The 19605-nt window shown below is 38.8% G+C and overlaps 1 protein-coding gene across 1 annotated transcript in view; it reads right to left on the bottom strand.

Moving 5' to 3' along the window:
- The window catches only part of FBXL13 (F-box and leucine rich repeat protein 13), a 93204-nt gene that overhangs the window by 19461 nt on the left and 54138 nt on the right, over positions 1-19605 (bottom strand). Inside the window, 5 exon segments of the mRNA XM_075092549.1 lie at positions 4393-4519; positions 5642-5761; positions 10639-10801; positions 10941-11058; positions 11650-11748. Coding sequence (XP_074948650.1) covers positions 4393-4519; positions 5642-5761; positions 10639-10801; positions 10941-11058; positions 11650-11748 — 627 coding nt within the window.

The following is a 19605-nucleotide window of genomic DNA, read 5'->3' as shown; positions in this document are numbered from 1 at the left end:
AAAGGTGGGTCAGATCTGTTTACAGGAATGTTAGTGACATTTTTCTTGCACTGTGGATGTCCCCCTGTATGAACATGTATAATGCAAGCCATAAAATTTAATTTCTGTACCTAATACCATTTGCATTTAGAGCACATCATAGCTTATGAAATACAGTTGCCAATGTTTCTGACACTAAATCCAGACGACAGGGCCTCCATTGTAACAAAATGTCCTGTAAAAATATCAAGCCCAATTTTCAACATTGCTAAATACCTTTAATTCGTACTGATTTGCACTGGGACTCGAGGTGCTAGCACATCTGGCATCAATTATAATGACTCCCTGTGTTAGTTTTTGCTATTTCTATGCAGAATTAGGTTTCTAAGCCTCCAGGTCAAGTGCTCTCTTTCTCTCTTCTCCCAAGCAAACTGGAGCGCTAACGTCGAATTTGGAGCCACTTCAATATATGGTAACATTCCCTTTTCCCTGCCTTGGGAATGCATGTGATCTGATACGTCCTTTCTGTTGGAAATCAAATGCAACTAATTTATTTGCAGTCCGTTGCTGGTTATACCTACTAGACCTGATAATATTTTTTTCTTAACATTTACAAGTTCTTCCTCTGTCCTGCTGGCCTAATATTCTAACAGAACAACATGTGGAGCTGGGCCATGGATTCAAGTCACCGTAGATTCAGAATCCCACTAATAGTGCAAAGAAGTTACTCTAGATCACTGTGGAAAGACAAAATGCCACTTTTGGGTTTTTTTTTCCCCCATTAAGAAATTTATGATTAAAATATTAGTAAATATTTACATTGCAGCCTGGCCTTCAGGACCAGCCAGGATCTGAAGATGACTAAGTACAAACACGTAAGAAAAGAAAGTTGAGCTAACTGTTTATACATCCATATAACCACTGCTCCAGAGTTCCCAATGATTACAAATTATCCTCATCTTTCATGACTACCTACACATAGCATGCAAAAAATCTGTGACTGATTAGCTGACTTGATGCCACAGATAATTCTTGAGGAGGCATTTCAGCCAGAAGAGAGAATGGGGCTTTAGATTCTTATGAAAGAAAATTTCATGCATGACAGCCATTGCAGAAGAAAGTGCAGATGCAGAGAATATTTCTCTGTATACTTTATATTTCCTTTTTGTCTTTGATTTCAGGAGTCTATCAAGGTTCTTCCCATTTTTAAAGTATTTTACATATTTTTTGTTTTAGGCTATTTTTTCTCCCTCATTGTTACGCTGCATTTCTTTAACAATTTCTTTTATTATTCTGTGCTATGCTTTTTCTGTCTAAATCCTGCTTGACTTAAGACACTTTCTTCAAATGTCCTGACACTTCTATACTTATTTTGTTTTATGTCCAAGAAGATGGGTGGTCCAGGCCATATGCATCAGCAGCTTGTGTCAGAATAAGAAAAGCTAGGCAGCTGCATGCTTTCAGACTCTCACACTTGGAGCAAAGCTGCCAAAGCTGTGTGGTATAGACACCAGGAAAAGTTCAAGGCAAAAATATGGAGAGTATGAGACTAAAGCTTAGAGCTAAAAACTGCTTCTCTAACTTCTGGAAGCATTTCCACTGAGTCTGCTTTTATAAGGAAGACAAATAGGTTTTAGTCCTAAATGCTAATGTTTCCAGCTCCATAATAGAAGCTTAAAAACCTTACATATATTGTAAATACCTTTACAATGATATCAAAAACGACTTGTGATATTATCTGTGCATTTATGAACATGTTCTCCATACTCACAATTTAAAACACTACAGTCTCTATTCCAGGGAGTTTAGAAGAGCAAAACATGAGGGGAAACAATGAGGGATGGGAGGCTAGCAAGAAAGTAAAGGGAGTTTTTTCCAAGAACTCAACATCTTCGCTCTGCCATTGTGGGATTAAAAAAAAAAATGCTGTCACTAAGTTGCAAATGTTCTCATTTCTAGGTCTCTTTTAAGTTTATAACTCCAAGAAACCAATTTCTAGTACTTCAAGAATGACAAGAACAGAACAAATGTCCTTCCCAGTATTAAAAAATATTATTGAGGCTTAAATATGTGCATTGTTTTAAAAAAATAAATTTTGAATGAAGAAGGAAATTTTTTTCTGAAATGTGAAAGGATGAATGCTAAAATGACGAGTGAATAAAATAATATTTAAAATGTAATTGGGGGGCTGTTAGTTAATGCTATATATTTTATGAGAGTGAGCAATAGTCAAAGCCCTAATGAGAAAAGTACAGTAACTTCTTTGATATGCCACGAGTTTCTCATATGCATCAAGTTGGCATCCTCTTCATTGGATGGTATTTAGTTTTGTTAATCAATGGTCTTTGACTTACTTAGCAAGACACTTACATTCAACTTAAATATGTCATGCGATGAATTACTTGCCTTATTCAAGCCTGTGTTTAGAAGTTTGCCTAGGCATCTTCTCTCTATGTAAAATGCATAAGTTCCTATACACTACCAAAATCTGAATATATGCAATGATTATTTCTATTGAATTTCCAGTCTTTCTGTTGAGGAATCAACTCAGGAAAACCTCTCCAAACCTGAGAGAGACTTTTAATGTATTCCTTATTAGCACTACATTTTTTAATTTCTGTGAGTCTACAGGGTACTGTAATTTTATTTTTTTATTAACAAGATCTCTCGTCAGGGGCAATTCTAAGAGTCAATATATTTCTTCCAAATGCAACAATTTCCCTGAATGAAAGACAGCTCACAACAGGAACATTCACTTTTGGCATCAGAGTAACTACAGAAGAGGAAGGCACCAACAGTGGAAAAAAATTCCATTTTGATTAAGTCAGTCATAGCTGAGACCCAAATCTGTAAGAAAATCTGACTTACTGTATCTTTTCTCCCCTATCCTTCCCTTAAGTATTTGTCATCCTTATTGCAGTAAATTCTGCTCTGCTTTGATAAGCAGAACGAGTCTGCTGTCATTTGAAAAAACAGAAAGGAAAATTCTCTTGCATAGTGCAAATCTATGTTGCACAATCTACATTTTTCCACTAAATAGAAAGACAGCAAAAGCAACAGAGATCTACTGCACGGACTGCAGAAAGCATATGAGCCTTGAAATTTTTATTTATAAGCACAGTGTAATGGTGTTTATTACTGCTCATAAAACATTGTGCACCCTGCTACATTTTTAAAGCAATACATACAAAGTCTAAAATGAAAGAGATCTTAACACTTAACTTCCTCTACATGCCAATAAAATGCATAATATAAAGTCAAAGCATACAAATAGTAGCTTGTTACAAAGCAGACTGCTAGATTTTCCTTTATTAAATAATGTTTGAGACTAAAAAATGTATTTATTATACATGCATGAATGTTATATACTTAAATAGAGCAAAACCCATAACAGCTTTGTAGCTAGTATTAGCAATCAGATCAGAAATTGCAAAAATAATAAATGGTCAATTTCTGGGTTGATTTATCTGTCTTGTAGGAGAGAGGAAACTGAAATCCTTAGAAATGCAGTGTAAGCAAAGGAGCTTGGCTTATTGCCGAGGTCATGGGCTGTGCTAAGTGAAAACTAGAGTAAGAAGCAAAACAGCATTTGAAAAGAATAGCTGTGGCAGGCAAGGAGAAAGAAAACATTTATGTTGAAACATTGTGGGACTGTAATTCAAGGCAGCATAAATTTCATTCAGATATAATTTTATTATATTTTAAATTATCACATTAAATGAATTCTTCTTGGATTTCCCAACCCTTTTTATTTAGCTTAATTTTGCTTTTTATTTTCAGGCCTCCATAAAAGATACCAGCAATTTAATTACTTTTTCACATTTTAAGTACTTTTGTACAAACTCTGTGTTAGCCAAATAAAGTTCTTGTTCAGAATTCTGTTTGAACAGTGACTGGGTGAATAGTCTCTATGGCAAGTTTTCTTGACGAGGTTTCTCCTAGATTTCTGTGTTCAGTGAAAAGAGTTTGTCCCAAAAGTAAAAGAAATAGAACCAGCTCTGAACCCTGCACACAAGGCAGGACCTCCTGAGAACACCTAATGTCGAGGCTGCGGTGTTTAACCTGGCTCCTACGCTCACTATTTTTTCACTTTTCCTCAGGCCTAATAATCCTGGAGCAAAAAAAATTCTGCTTAATAAACATTCTTTTCAGATCAGCTGCACAGCAGCCACACTTCCTGTTTCTCTCTTTCAAATGTAAGAATTGTTCAACTTAAGAATTACCTTTTATTTGTTACTGCCTATACATGGGCTAATACGGAACTATACACATTTCTAAAATATGTTTTAACACCTCTGCAATTCCACTGCTTCATATCCATGCAGGTTTTTAAATGAATGGATTTTTAATGCATTTTTCAGAAAGCACAGATAAATAGTAAACACATTCTTTATTCTTTAATCATATATATACCGTATCTGAGACGCTGGTTCCAGAGATATCGACAGATATCAATGACGACATATTTCCCAAGGCTTCAATTCCAGCATCAGTCACATTTTCACAGTGACGCAGATTTAGGTAGGTCAGTTCATGACATCTAAATTAAATAAAAAACCAGAACTGTCAGTTTCCCACTTCTGTTACAGAAATGTTGTATAGCAAGTACATTTTTGTAATCACCATTACTAAGGTTTTTTCAGAGGATCTATGAAAATACGCACTCTAGACTTTTGATACCTAGCTTACGTAGACACTTCCAAGGATTCCACTCTTAACGCATAAGCATCACAAATGTTTCAAATCATGAACGGCAATCAAATGAAATCAAAATATGGAAATCAAGGAGCTGTTTTGCATTAAAATAATTTTAAATTAATTTCATCCTTGGCTTTTCCCCATCTCCAAATGTCCTCTATCTTACACCAGAACTTCAAAACTCACTGGAACAACAGAATTCAGGACCCCATGGCTGTACCTATTGCCAGCTACAGCTATACAAATAACAGTACGCAGCAGGTGAAGACATTGCCAGGTTCTGCAAATCAGCACTCTGACCGTACATGGAAAACTGAATTTTACTGCGTAAGTAAGCACCATAAACCGCATCTTCCCATAACCAAACCAGAAGACCTAAGAAATGTGACTCCTAAAGCAGCACATCCATGCTCAGGCCTCAGTGGGTAACATTCCATCATTAAAACACAGAAGGCATTCCCTAGCTTACCAGCAAGCATGCTACAATTATTCACAGCTACTCTTACAAAAGCATAAAGAGGAGCCTGCTAAGAGACCTAGTAAGGAGTGGACAGACTGACTCCAGTCTTCTCTGGACATTTGAAAATTATCTTTTGATTGTCAATACCAATACGCCTTCTAAAGAACTGGAATTGAAGTAGTTTAGCAATAGAGTCCTTTTTGTTTATGCAGACATGGGTGTTTACTGAGTTTACAAAGCGTGACTTATACATACTAATCTTTTAATGCAGTTTTGTCACTGACAATCATAATTTAAGCACTTTTTCCCTCCTAACATTAAGACTTCTCAGGTTTTTTAAGAGATTCACTGTGTCAAAAGGGACTAGTCATTTATCTAATATCATTTTCTATATACAATTGCCTGTATAATTTTACCCATTTATTAACACATTAAGAACTTTAACATTAGAAACTTACGGCAAGTCTAACCACACTAGAAAAATGTTGTACTGGACAGCGGTACCTTTGTGCTATTTCTGTGACAGAAGCATCAGTGACATGAACACAATTAGTCAGATTCAGCTCTCTTAGCTTAGCTCCTGAAGAACCTTGTACAAATGGCCTTATACCTCCATCACTGATTCTAAAAGAGAAACGTAGGTGATACTTTTAATACATATCTTTCCTACTCCATACAAGTCACTATACAGTTTGCATTCAGCAGCCTACATTGCAGATAAGCAGAAATTAATAATGGTATTTTTTAAATAGCATTTTAAACCCCAGAAGGTGGCAGAATAATTAATGCCTCAATCAGAAAGATGCTCCTTTTTGGAAATGTTGAAACCCAGAACTTTCTGGAAAAAAAAAAATCTGTCGGTGGTTATAAGAACTTCCATTAGTTCCAACACTCAGGTATGATAGCATGCCAAAAGACACAGCTTGGAAAGCACATTAGAAAGTATCCAAACCTGTTTAAACATTTGTATAAATAATTTAAACATTTGTATTACTATCTTTGTTAATTTAAGGAACTGAAATAATTTAAAGGAAAAATTATCTTCTAGCACAAAGCAAAAGTCATAGGTGGTATATGTATGCAGTAGCTGTTCTGTACACCTGCATGAAGAGTTAACCTGAGTTCTTCCTTAGAGCATTTCACTTAATGAATTTAATATCTCACACATTAATCGTGAACTTATAATATACACAAAGGTTATAAAAATTAAGTAAGTAGAAAATCTTTCAGCCAAGTTGAGAAGAGTTGGAGAGCTGACTACAACTCGGGTGTTCGGTACAATTCAAATCTCTGGTATGTTTAACATTACTGTACACTTAGCTTTCCAGTGCATTCCCAGTATTTCTTTTGTGTTCCCTGATGAATGAAAAATTATTCCCAGAATTCTGTAGAACAGAATCCTATTTTGCCTTGTACAGTTTGTTGCAGCACAAAGAATCACTGCAAACTCCAAAGTCCCAGAAACATATGGGTAAGGATAGTACTACAAATAAAACGATAACCTGAACAGAGCCTCATTGTGTGACCACAAATTACACATAAAGCTATAAATCATAAAGTGTTAAAGCAATCATTCTGCAATAATTCAAACACTGTGGTAGTTTTGGTGTTATTTCACAGTTCAGTTGTTTTTCATTCAAGATAGATAAATCTAAGAAATAGATCTTCAGAATAATTAACTTACACAGTCTGTAAGGAATACAGAGCCTGGCAATATAGGCAACTGAATTTAAAAAAAAAAGGAAAAAAAAAAACGATATTCTGTAACCACACTGGGCTTTACAGAATCACAGAATCACAGAATGGCAGGGGTTGGAAGGGACCTCTGGAGATCATCTTGCCCAACCCCCTGCTTGAGCAGGCACACCCAGAGAGGGGGCACAGGAACGTGTCCAGGTGGCTTTTGAATGTCTCCAGGGAAGGAGACTCCACATCCCCCCTGGGCAGCCTGTGCCACTGCTCTGGCACCCTCACAGGAAACTTGTGCCCATTGCCCCTTGTCCTGTCATTGGGCACCACTGAAAAGAGTCCAGTCCCATCATCCTGACACCCACCCTTCAGATATTTATAAGTATTGATGACATCCTGCTTCAGTCTTCTCTTCTCCAGGCTGAGCAAACCCAGGTGTCTCAGCCTTTCCTCATAAGGGAGATGCTCCAGTCCCCTGATCATCTTGGTACCTCTCTGCTGGACTTGCTTAAGCAGTTCCCTGTCCTTCTTAAACTGAACACAGCACTCCAGATATGGTCTCACTAGGGCAGAGTAGAGGGGGAGGATAACCTGCCTTGACTGGCTGGCCACACTCCTTTTAATGCATCGTAGAAGGCTATCAGGTTGGTCAGGCACGATCTTCCCTTGGTGAATCTATGTTGACTGTTTCTGATAACCTTCTTTTCCTCTACATGCCTGGAGATGACCTCCAGGATGAACTGCTCCATCACCTTTCCGGGGATGGAGGTGAGGCTGACTGGCCTATAGTTCCCCAGGTTCTCCTTCTTGCCCTTTTTGAAGATTGGAGTGACACTGGCTACCCTCCAGTCCTTGGGCACCTCTGGGGCCCTCCATGACCTTTCAAAGTTGATGGAGAGTGGTTTGGCAAGAACATCCGCCAGCTCCCTCAGCAGGGAGGCTGAGGCTGAAATAGCCACCTTATAACTTTTTAAATAATTGTGCTGTGAATACACATGCTAAGTTTCTCTAGTCAGCTGATTAAGTGTATAGGAACACAGGCCACACACTGCTTTATCATGCATGAAAACAGTAAACTGGAAAAATATGCCAAGGGTATGAGCGACCACATTGCCTGTGTACGTTTTTAGCCACTTTTTTACTCACGTCTCTATTATTTCTAATTCTAAAAATCATGATCAGTTAATTTTCTTTCCTCATTTTGCACATGTAGTCAAATACTTCCTGTAATTTAAGAATTCTGAATTGTTAGATTTGCCTTTCTGCCCTTTTCATTTCTCTAAAAATTGTCCATATAATTAAGTTATAAAAACTCGGACTCTTAGACTAAGCAAAAAGGTCAATGAAAAAAGGAAACTGATTAATAGCACTGAGATGGCTAAGCATTTCAAAACCTGTTAAGATTCTACCACAAGCATGGCACTCCCCTTGAATCTATGAGAAATCCCAAAATATTTTGAACTTATAACATGGACTTTTATAGCAATACACTGTTCATATAAGAGAAACCTAAATTCTAACAATTCCCCATTTGTTGTTTCATATCTCTTGACAGAAACTCTTTACCAAGTTACGTTGGATTTGCATGGCAAGGTTTTTGTAGTGGGGGGCTATAGGGTGCCTTCTGTGAGAAGCTGCTAGAAACTTCCCCTGTGTCCCATAGAGTTCCACGATGGACCTGCTGCTGGCCAAGGCTGAGCCCCTCAGCAACGATGGTAGGGCCTCTGGGATAACATATTTAAGAAGGGGAAAAAGTTCCTGTGCAAGAGCAACAGCAGCCAGACAGGAGCGAGAATATGTGAGAGGAACAACACTGCAGACACCAAGGTCAGTGAAGAAGGAGGAGGAGGAGGTGCTCCAGGCACCGGAGCAGAGATTCCCCTGCAGCCCCTGGTGAAGACCATGGTGAGGCAGGCTGTCCCCTGCATCCCATGGAGGTTACGGTGGAGCAGATACCACCTGCAGCCCCTGGTGGACCCACACCAGAGCAGGTCAATGCCCAAAGGAGTCTGTGATCCCGTGGGAAGCCCATGCTGGAAGAGGCTCCTGGCAGGACCTGTGGACCTACAGAGAGAGGGTGTAGCCCATGCTGGAGCAGGTTTTCTGGCAGGACCTGTGGCCCCATGGGGGACCCACGCAGGAGCAGTCTGTTCCTGAAGGACGGCACCCAGGGGAAGGGGCCCACCCTGGAGCAGTTTGTGAAGAACTGCAGCCCATGGGAAGGACCCACACTGGAGAAGTTCATGGAGGACTGTCTCCCATGGGAGGGACCCCACGCTGGAGCTGGGGAAGAGTGTGAGGAGCCCTCCCCGTGAGAAGGAAGGAGCGGCAGAAAGGTGTGATTAACTGACCACAACCCCCATTCCCCATCCCCCTGAGCCGCTTGCAGGGAGGAGGTAGAGAAATTGGGAGTGAAGTTGAGCCTGGGAAGAAAGGAAGGGTGGGGGGAAGGTTTAGTTTTAGTTTTAGTTTTTATTTCTCATTATCCTACTCTGATTTGAGTGGTAAAAAATTAATTTCCTTGAGTCAAGTCTGTTTTGCATGCGACAGTAACTGCTGAGTGATCTCTCCCTGTCCTCATCTCAACCCATGAGCCTTTCATTATATTTCTCCCCCTGTCCAGCTGAGGAGGGGAGCGATAGAGCAGCTTTGGTGGGCACCTGGCATCCAGCCAGGGCCAACCCACCACACAAGCTTAGATGTGTTACAGTCTATAGCTTTGTTAATGCTGAAAATTTTACAAGTGTCTGCAAAAGCAATAAAATAAGTACAGCATTTCACAATAGCTTTACAACTGATTAAAAAGTTTTGTTAAGGTAATTCAGCAATTCTTCAGCAGTAGAGACAGTAGAAACATGTGCAAACACACTCACAGCCCAAGATTTGGCTAACAGACTGGAAAATCCAGCCTTTTAAATGTTCAAGCAGAAAATGCAGACAGCTGTCCCATCCGCCCAGCTGAGCTACCAGCATGAAGACATGGTATTACTCCAGCATTCTCAGTCCATCTCTATGCAATGTTATCAGATTTTTATACAACATCAAGAGGCACAAAAAGTACTTCAGTTATATTAAAGCAGAATCCCTAAAACTTCACACGGTGTCAGAAATTTTAAGATAATCAGCAATTCTAGCTTCTTTGTATTATTTTATAGGTCTGTTGATTTTGAAATATTTGGAGGTTTTGCCTTCCCTGTGCCCTCCCACCCTTGACTCCATCACCATGCCACAAAACAGGGAACAAGTGTGCAACTTTGGAAGTCCTTTCATTTGTCTCTGTTCCTATTGATACGTGACACACCTGAAGTGGAAAGCAGTCTTCGGATAAAATATATCCTTACTCTACTACATAAATTACAGTGTTGTCTCAGTAATTGTAAAAAATTGATAGTTCTGTTTATAACTTAGTACTAGATAGTTAAAATAAAGTATTATTTTAATATTCACAAAATTAATCAATATCAAAATTTTAATAGAGTTGTGACTTGTGGAACTGGAATTGTCTTTGGTTATCATTTTCATCTTCTTCATAGCCACATTCCAGCACTAAAATATGCCATGGCTGTTAAGTAGTATTACATCTACAATTAATTTCTTTTCTTGAACTGAGTAATAATGAATGGATTTTTGAAAACACGATTCAGCAACAAAAAAACCTACTTGTATAAAATATTTTCTAAAATATTAAGAGACGTATTAACGTTCTAAAAATTTATTTTTAAAACTGAAGATGTGTTAGCAGGACTTATTATAATTAACTTTACTAAAATTCCTTTGCAATGGTTTATAGAAATCTGGATGTGACATAGTACCTTACGCAGTCTGCTACATTCAGTACATGAATATGCTTCAATGGTGAAATCATCTTAAGACCAGCATCTGTAATCTTCTGGCAATCAGCCATATGAATGTGCCTGAGGTATGGGCAGCATTTACCCATCAACTTGAAACTTAAATCAGTAATTTGGTTATTCCCTGTTGAAATATATAAAGATATGGGTTACACATCTGACATACATTAAGGGCTGAAATCAGCTGAAAGATTTATTTCAAATTATCTGGATGAATTTTAAAAATACATATACCTAATAATTTTGTGAATTATTATACTAACCTTCGATGCTGACCTTGACAAGTTTACATTCAGCAAGGGCTTTAAAAGTTGTATCAGAAAGATGTGGAGAGTCAAGAAAGACAACAGACATTATCTGTTGGCATTTTTCAACCAGAGCCTTCAAAGAGAAAAAGGTGAATTAAAATATTCATATACCTATGCTGTCACGTAACATAAGATCCGTAAATATTCTGCGTATAATACCAAATGGTACAATTTCAAACAAATAGTTATAATCTGTTTTAACAGCAACTTCTAGAAAGTGAGTAGTACATAACCGCTCCAATTCAAATTCAGAAAGAAGCGACCGGAGACATGAAGCATGGCAGACACCCCAGACAGTGATCTAATTAACAATCACTTTTGCAGAGGCCTGAAAATTATTTTTTTTTGATGGGCAAAATCAGTAGGAGAATGCTGTTCCCATATTTGCTTTAACTGTGAAAAAACTGAATAACTCTCATTTATAAACTGGAAGACCATAATTCCGCCATACCCATGCAGCAAAAGAAGACAATTGGAAGTTTCTGAAAGTGACTGCAAGTGAGCAAGATTTATAAACATAATAAGATAATAGTTTTTTAAAAAAATTTTGGGGAGAAATTTCCCTCTTAAACGGTATCTGTATAACTTTATTCAAAGTCAGTTGAGAGGATAACCCGGTTCCAACATCAGAAAGTTTCTCAAAGTACAGATTTCAATTTCTTACTTGAATACATCTGTCTGTAAGAGTTGGCATTTTGTTGATTAGCAAATCTTGAATCCCACTGCAGCCATTGGCAATATTTCTGAAGCCATCAACTGAAATCTAAGTAAGAAATAAAATATTTATGTCTTAGCAAGCCTAACAAAAACATTACAGGAAAGGCTTGAGATCTTTTCAATACTTTAAAATCATATGTACCTAGATGATCACTATAACAAGAAATGCATTAATCCCATTAAAAGAAAAACAGACCCATGAGGTATACATATTATTCTGAAATTTTAACAACACAATCCAAATCCAGGATCTGTTCCAAAAATGTGTCTACTAAGCAAGCAAGCATAAGGCACGACAATTTCTACAGTCAACACCACTTATGGGAGTAGCCGAGTGTCATTGTCACATCCTTCTACTGTTGTTTTCCCAACCTTATGAGGTATTCACAGACAGCACATGCTCACATCAAGCTTGACGCAAGGTTTGAATGTAGTAAAATATCTTCATTGTTTTTTCCAGATCCATAGTTAAATGTGTTGCATTCAGGCAGGATACAAAGAAAGACCCTGTACAATCATGATAACATAGAGCTCATTTACAGAATCCTTCATGTAGGCCCGCATCACCTACTCTGCGTACTCTAACAGAGCAATATTCAGTGAAATTATGAATGGACAGATGGATCTGTCAATTCAGTTTATTCCCTTTTTCACTCCAGGGAGTCAGTTCTTCAACTGCCCAAATTCAGTAGATGTCAGTTTTCTCTTGGACATACAAAGTAGTTCCTTCGACATATAAATCCTGTGTAAAGTAAAGGACAGTTTTCTTTTAGCTCCATGTTCTACAGACAACATGGATGTGAACCATTCCTCCCCATGAAATAGTTCCCCCTGATATTTGCATGTAGAGATCTCACTATTTCCCAGGTTTTTGAAGTTGTATAATATAATAATCTTGGGCAGCTCAGACTACAGGCACGCTCTGCATAGAAATTCGTTTGCAAAACATCCTAGAAAAAAAAATCAGTCTGGCATGTCCTCTTGGGTACCAAATAAGGCCTGTAGAGACAGGAATCCACAGGGGAAAACTTGGAAGACAAAGAATACAGGGAGGGAACCTTGCTGTGCCCCACCTCTCCAGCTGTTGCAGAAGCCTGATTTGCTTAATTACCTTGCTCAAGGGGAGCAGCAGTGTAAAACACAGGCTTTGCTTAGGGTATATATGTTGTCTTACAGGGGACACTGTTAGCAGACAGGAGATACTCAAAGAAAAGCAAGCCAGAAACTAAAAAGCAGCTAATCGCCCATCAGTATGGTAGCAGAAGATGCACTTGCAGCCTCCAGCCTTTGTAGCACCCCTGACTGCTCACCACAACTACTTATCAGTGGAAACACGGCTCGAGTCTGATTTCCTTCCACTCCAGCATTGAGTGAGGGGGTTAACACATTGGGTTTCAGCCTCTTCTTTTTACAAACTTAACCTTTGGGGTTTTTTTGCATGTGCGATTTTGTTTCAGGTATGGAGTATCTGACTTTCAGTTGTAACCGAGGCAGACTGTCTTTTCTTTTCTGGCATAATGCCCAACCTTTTATCTTATGGCACTCTATTTTCAGGCTGGAGTGACCTTTTAAACAAATTCTTTATAAATTGTTCTAAATATTTTGATGTTAAATGTCTTGTCTCTCCTTCATAAGGGACTGTGGCACTCATTGCACTTTTTCCCTTGTGCAGGGGGGTGAGAGGGGAACTGGCTACGTGTCTGTCACATGTGTTCTTAGGCTTAAAGTGTTTGTGCAGGTCTCATGTCCGCACAGACAGAAACTGGTGTGGTTCATGACACTCACTGGCACTGTTAGCACTGTGGATGCAAACAGTCCAATGTGTTGCAAGCTCAGGACAAGTGCAGCATGAATGTTTTTCCTAAAGTAGGTCTGTAAAAGCCTGCAAAATGACAGAGTGAAAACCTTACCATCAAAACAACTATAGGAAGCATTTTACAGGTAATGCACGGCAATATAAATCCCATCAGCTACCCTCTGTCAGCTGCCTGTGTTCAAGGTCAGGTCTGATATGGTGAAGCTGTGTAACCCTGGATCAGGCTTCTCTGAAAACAGTTATACTGTAAGAAAAAGCTGAAGAAGGAAAAGAGCAAAACCTTGGGAGGCAGGAGGGAAGGATGCAGAAAAGGATTATACAGAAAGATAACTATCTTGTAAGCATGAGCTAGTCAGAGCATGTAGAGCCTTTTGGTGCACTCCAGGCTCTCACACACCCTCCAGCTGAGACACATCTGCTGGACAAAAGGACACCATGACTTTGGGAACGTCAGTGATGTGAGAAACACATCAGTGAGGATCTGAAGATAGTACTGCAGATCTCACCTGTCATCATGGAGAGGTTGAATTTGCCCACTCCAAAAGACTGCAAAACAACCAGTACTACTGTAAGTACTACTGTAGGGCTACTATGGCAAAGGCAATCCTCTTTTCAACTGGTAGCGATCACCAGAAGGTAAAATGTCGGCATGGAAAGATGGGTGCTAGTTCTCAGGACAGAATATGAAATCCAATTGTCCAAATTCTACAGTTTTGTACTCACTATTGGTATGTGTAATGTAGGACAATGTAATCCCATCTCCAGTTTCCTCAGCTCAAAACCTTCAGTCTGTATGAAAGGGATTAGTTTAAATTGTGAACATCACGCAAGGAGCCGCCTGAGGGAGGTATTGGCAAATCTCCATTCTCTGGCAGTCAGGAAGCACTAATTGCTTTAACATGGCATGACCAATTCATTCAAGTAAGAGTTTACCTAACCCTGCACCAGGGCTCCTCATTGTTGGCTCTGAAGCAGCACAACAATAGAAGACAGCACATTTCTACAACACACACCAAGTAGTTTAATATGTTAAAGTGAAACAAATTACCCCCTAGAATTTTCAGTTTGAGAGGTGAATTTCTGGTAATTAAATCTTGTTCTTGGTCCATATACTACAAAGAGCAAACCATTCCCAAGAAAGGGAGGGTATGTTACATCATACAGTTTGTTGTAATACATGCTAGTAACACTGTCCATTATAATCTGAACATGATGCCTTTTCAAAAGAAGGCTGAGGTTTCCACTCCGCTAAAAAATCAACCAGTTTGTTAAGCAGTTTGAGTATGCTTTAGCTGTTATGACAGTAGGAATTCCCCTTGTAACTGCTGAGCAGATCTGCTGTAATGAGAAGGAATAACTCTGCTCCCAGGGAACAGTCACTCAAAGGCTGAGGTCATGCAGAACATGCTGTATTCAGCTATGCTTATTGTTCAAATGTGGACAGGCTGGAGAGCTGGGCCGAGGGGACCCTCATGAAATTCAACAAGAGCAAGTGCAAGGCCCTGCACCGGAGGAGGAACAACCCGATGCACCAGTACAGGCTGGGGGCTGAACTACTGGAAAGTGGCTCTGTTGAGAAGGACCTGGGAGTGCTGGTGGGCAGCAAGCCAACCATGGGCCAGCAATGTGCCCTTGTGGCCAGGAAGGACAACAATATCCTGGGATGCATTAAAAGGAGTGTGGCCAGCAGATCAAGGGAGGTTATCCTCCCCCTCTACTCTGCCCTAGTGAGACCATATCTGGAGTACTGTGTCCAGTTTTGGGTCCCCCAGATTAAGAAGGATGTGGAACTCCTTGAGCAAGTCCAGCGGAGAGCTACCAAGATGATCAGGGGGCTGGAGCATCTCCCTTATGAGGAAAGGCTGAGAGACCTGGGTTTGTTCAGCCTGGAGAAGAGAAGACTGAGGCAGGATGTCATCAGTACTTATAAATATCTGAAGGGTGGGTGTCAGGACAATGGGACTGGACTCTTTTCAGTGGTGCCCAATGACAGGACAAGGGGCAATGGGCACAGGTTGGAACACAGGAAGTTCCAGCTAAACATGGGAAAAAATTTCTTACTCTGAAGGTGGCAGAGCAATGGCACAGGCTGCCCAGAGGAGTTGTGGAGTCTCCTTCCCTGGAGACATTTAAAACCTGCCTCAATGCATTCCTGTGCCCCCTGCTCTGGGTGTGCCTGCTCAAGTGGCGGGGTGGACCAGATGATCTCCAGAGGTCCCTTCCAGCCTCTACCATTCTGTGATTCTGTGAGTCTATGCTGTAAGACTCAGTTCAAATGCAGGCATCAGTCGTAACCAACTCCAACTCACTCCTGTGACTGCTAATCAATGAAAAGTATGGGGCTTCATGGGGCCTGCTGCCAATTATTCTTGGTACTTTTTTTTTATCATGAACACATTGCTAACTGTTAAGAGTACCAACCTAGACTGGTGATCACAGTTAGATACAGAGAGTAGGAATATACCTCATGTCTAGGTACCTAAAATTCAGATGCAAATACAATTAAATGATGGATCTTAGTTATATTACTTGTTGCTTTGGCCAAGATTTAAAAAATATCACTGAAAAAACTAAATGCAGACTCAGGAGCCTAGTTTTAAGCTCCCGACTTTGCAAATGTTAGCCATTTAACTGAGCAGTAAGATAAATACTTGTGAGAATTACAGGTTGTTCTGATAATTGTAGAAGAGGAATCACAGTTAAGAGAACTTTAAAATCAGGGAAACAGGTAGGAAAAATGCTAAGTCAAGAAAGTGCCAATAATATTGATGACGATGATTTAACAAAATAGACTGCAAATACTAAAGCCTTTGTTTACTCCACTGAAATTAGGAATATAACTGAGGTGTCTATGTTAGACAATTATGAAAACTGGCATCTCCATATAGCAAACAAAGAGCAAGAATGATCCCAAGACATGTCAGACCTGAAAAAGTCTGAATCACCTCTAGAGACCTCTCTCCCTCTCTAACTGGTATACAGATAAATTAAGGTAATTTTCTAGGTGCTACCTTAGGTTAGATGCCTAAAATTAATTTAAAATCCCATTCTCAAAAGGGTAGATAGTAGGTAGCAGGTCATACGATCAAACTCAACAGTGTTGGGGGACAGAAGTAGCATATCTGTTTCTGGAATTCAGTAATGATTGCATAATGTTAACTGCAGTCTAAAGGACTTTTAATATCTTTGTCTGGAAAAACAGTTTGCTTAACATAGACATTTGATACCACAACTAACAGCAATTTAGTGTTTTCCTCCATGCAAGCCAAAAACAATTATACTGAAAAAAGCTAATAATACTCCTGCACAAATTGTTTCAAAATTTTTTCATGTGAACTGTTTTTTAACTTAAAGCTGGATATGGATATCAGGCTGAGAGAGTTTCAGTGTGAAACGTGTTCACATAAGATTCAACTAAGTTAGTCAACATTTAGATGCTGCTGCAATATCATATGTATTTGTCTTATTTTTCTTTACTCCTAGAACAATAAATCTTCATCTTTAATTTCTTTTCTAAGCCCCTATGGATTATCTGTGAAACTTCAGGTACTCTTGATGATAAGGTGCAGAAATTTTGTGCACATTTTAGTAAAACAATTGCTTTCTTAACTTGGAATTTCAGTGTTTAATAGATTGCCTCAAGAGCAAACAGCTTGACCTGAGAATCAATGTTATGATACATATGGAATTTCATACTGCATTCTTTGCCCTGGATCAGTAAAATCCTACTTAAACCTCCTTCTTCAAATCAATTGTGAGGGAGGATACTTTGGAGGTTATTATGAGCCTTAGATCGTATAAAATTCTGCAAACCAGACTTTTCCTGCATGACTCAGTAAGGTCATTTTATAAATGTATTATTCGCTTGTATGTACAGGATCAGAAGTCAATGCAATGATCATATATAAAATATAATTCCCTGACTGTGAGGAACTTTCAGTCTAATATGTATGTGACTGATCTGGTTTTTTTCTTAACTGTATGCTAGTATACTGTGATCTGAAATGAAAGTGCATCAGAGCAAACATGGTGCAAGCCACAGCCAAAGATTTGTCCCCATAGATTTAGACAATAAATGTAGTGAAATTATGAAATGCTTGTAAAAATGTAAAAATACACAGAATTTTTATTCAGATTTACAGCTTACTTGCTACACATACACTGCTGCTTTCAAATTCCTTCTTTCTCCCCCTGAACCAATGTGGAATCCACCCTGCAAGGCAGAATGCTGCCTACAGCACAGAAGGGATTTTGAAACACTTTTCTATGATTCTAGTATTGTCAATGCACTGTGAGTGCAGAAACTTGAAAATCAGTGTTCAGGATTGAGAAAGTACTCTTGTGGTGCACAAGGGGCTGTCTTTTTTTTATTATTCTGTGTGTCAAGAATGATAATATGAATTGTGACATCCTTTCAGATGTTTGGCACATTACATTGATGGCTTGCCTCCACATGTTATTTTCCTTTTCATTTTCCACTGCCCAAAAAAACTTTGTATTAACATACTCCTGTATTTCTAAAAATACAGAATAGTGCGTGTGTAACTTATAATAAAGTATTCTTCAGTTACATGAGTTTGTACTCAGGAAATGTAAGCAATGACTCCTCTTCTTCAATAAATAAGGCACATGGGTCAGATTTTCTCCCCAGGTGATGGCCCCTTTTTGCTGCTTGATACACCTGAAGATGCCAGAATTTGACAGTAGCTGCCAATTCTCCCAATGAAGCCAGAGCAGGAGGAACTCTGATGGTGAAAACTGGTGAAGCCTACACATTTGCCAATAGCTTCTCTGACATCCCCACAAACACTGCAGAACATCAAGAAATGAAAGGGTCAGATTTCTTTTTCCCGGGGCTTGTGTGTGATCTCTTATTCAGCTGTTGCAAACTACAGCAATTGATAGATGTCTCTATTACATCTGGGGCCAGAGTAGTTCCAGTCCAAAAATCAGCCATAAATGTTGGCACCAAAAATAAAAAGTCAATTTCTTTAAAAATCTCCATGTTTCTAATTTACCTGAAAATATCTCTCACCAAACTGTTCTAGTAGTATAATCTCAATTAAATATGTTGGTAAATGACATGCAATTGCTTTATACCCTTCTGTCTTTTCAGTTTTGTGTCTAAAATCAGAAAATTTTCCACCTATACTGTTCAGGTTCAGAAGCAGAACAAAGAAATTTTATGCTTTCTAGGTAATTCTCTGAGAATATCAATGGTGTGATAGAACACCTTTTAAGCAGGACACAAGAGAATCTCTATATATTTATGAAAATATCTTGAAACTCAGTAATGAAAATACTTACCGTGTCATAAAAATAAAACATTAATCACTGAGATTTTATGCAAAAGAGCCATACCTACAATTCATCCAGTATTATTACCACGTATTAATATAGCAGTCAAAGGAAAGACTGCCTTGCTTTATGACAACAGCCTAGAAAAAGTGTGCTTAATTCCCAGTTTTCTGCCTATGTTTTACACAAACAAGCTGTTTAAATGCCCTGGTTCTCAAGTCGCCACTCGCAAAATCATTAGCATAATCACCCATTTTACAGATGGACTTTCTAAATAGACATTCAAATCCGACAGTAGTAATGGTAATACAAGAACTCATATAAAAAGAACTGTAATGTTAAAATTAAGTAAAAACCAGGAAAAGTATGTATTCTTTAGAATATATATCCTGTTCTATAGAACACTTTTTAGCATAATTTGAATGTTTATACTATAGTTTTACTACATTTTTCTAATTAATTCTGAAACATTAGCCTTACAGAAGTTCCCTTTGGTTTAGTTCATCCAATGAGGGAAACAAAAAAGAATTCTACTGTATTAAAATGCTTACTGCAACAGTGATGCAATTTGATGCTCTTTTTGGTTTTAACCGTTTACTTAAGTACTCAGTCATAATCATTAAGCACTGTTCCAGAATCGTGGGGAAACCCAAAATGAAGGAAGCTGTGGAATCCCTTTAAGAGCTCTCAAATACACTGGTGAGCAAACCCCATTTCCTCTGGAAAGGGGAGGATTGTGGTTTTCCCAGTTTGATGATGATCACTTCTCTCTGACTGCTATTAGATCAT

Source organism: Phalacrocorax aristotelis, chromosome 1 (assembly GCF_949628215.1).
Source record: "Phalacrocorax aristotelis chromosome 1, bGulAri2.1, whole genome shotgun sequence".
In the NCBI taxonomy this organism is placed as follows: Eukaryota; Metazoa; Chordata; class Aves; order Suliformes; family Phalacrocoracidae; genus Phalacrocorax; species Phalacrocorax aristotelis.
Note: the sequence above shows the minus strand (reverse complement) of the source record. Positions and strands in the feature narration are given on the sequence as shown.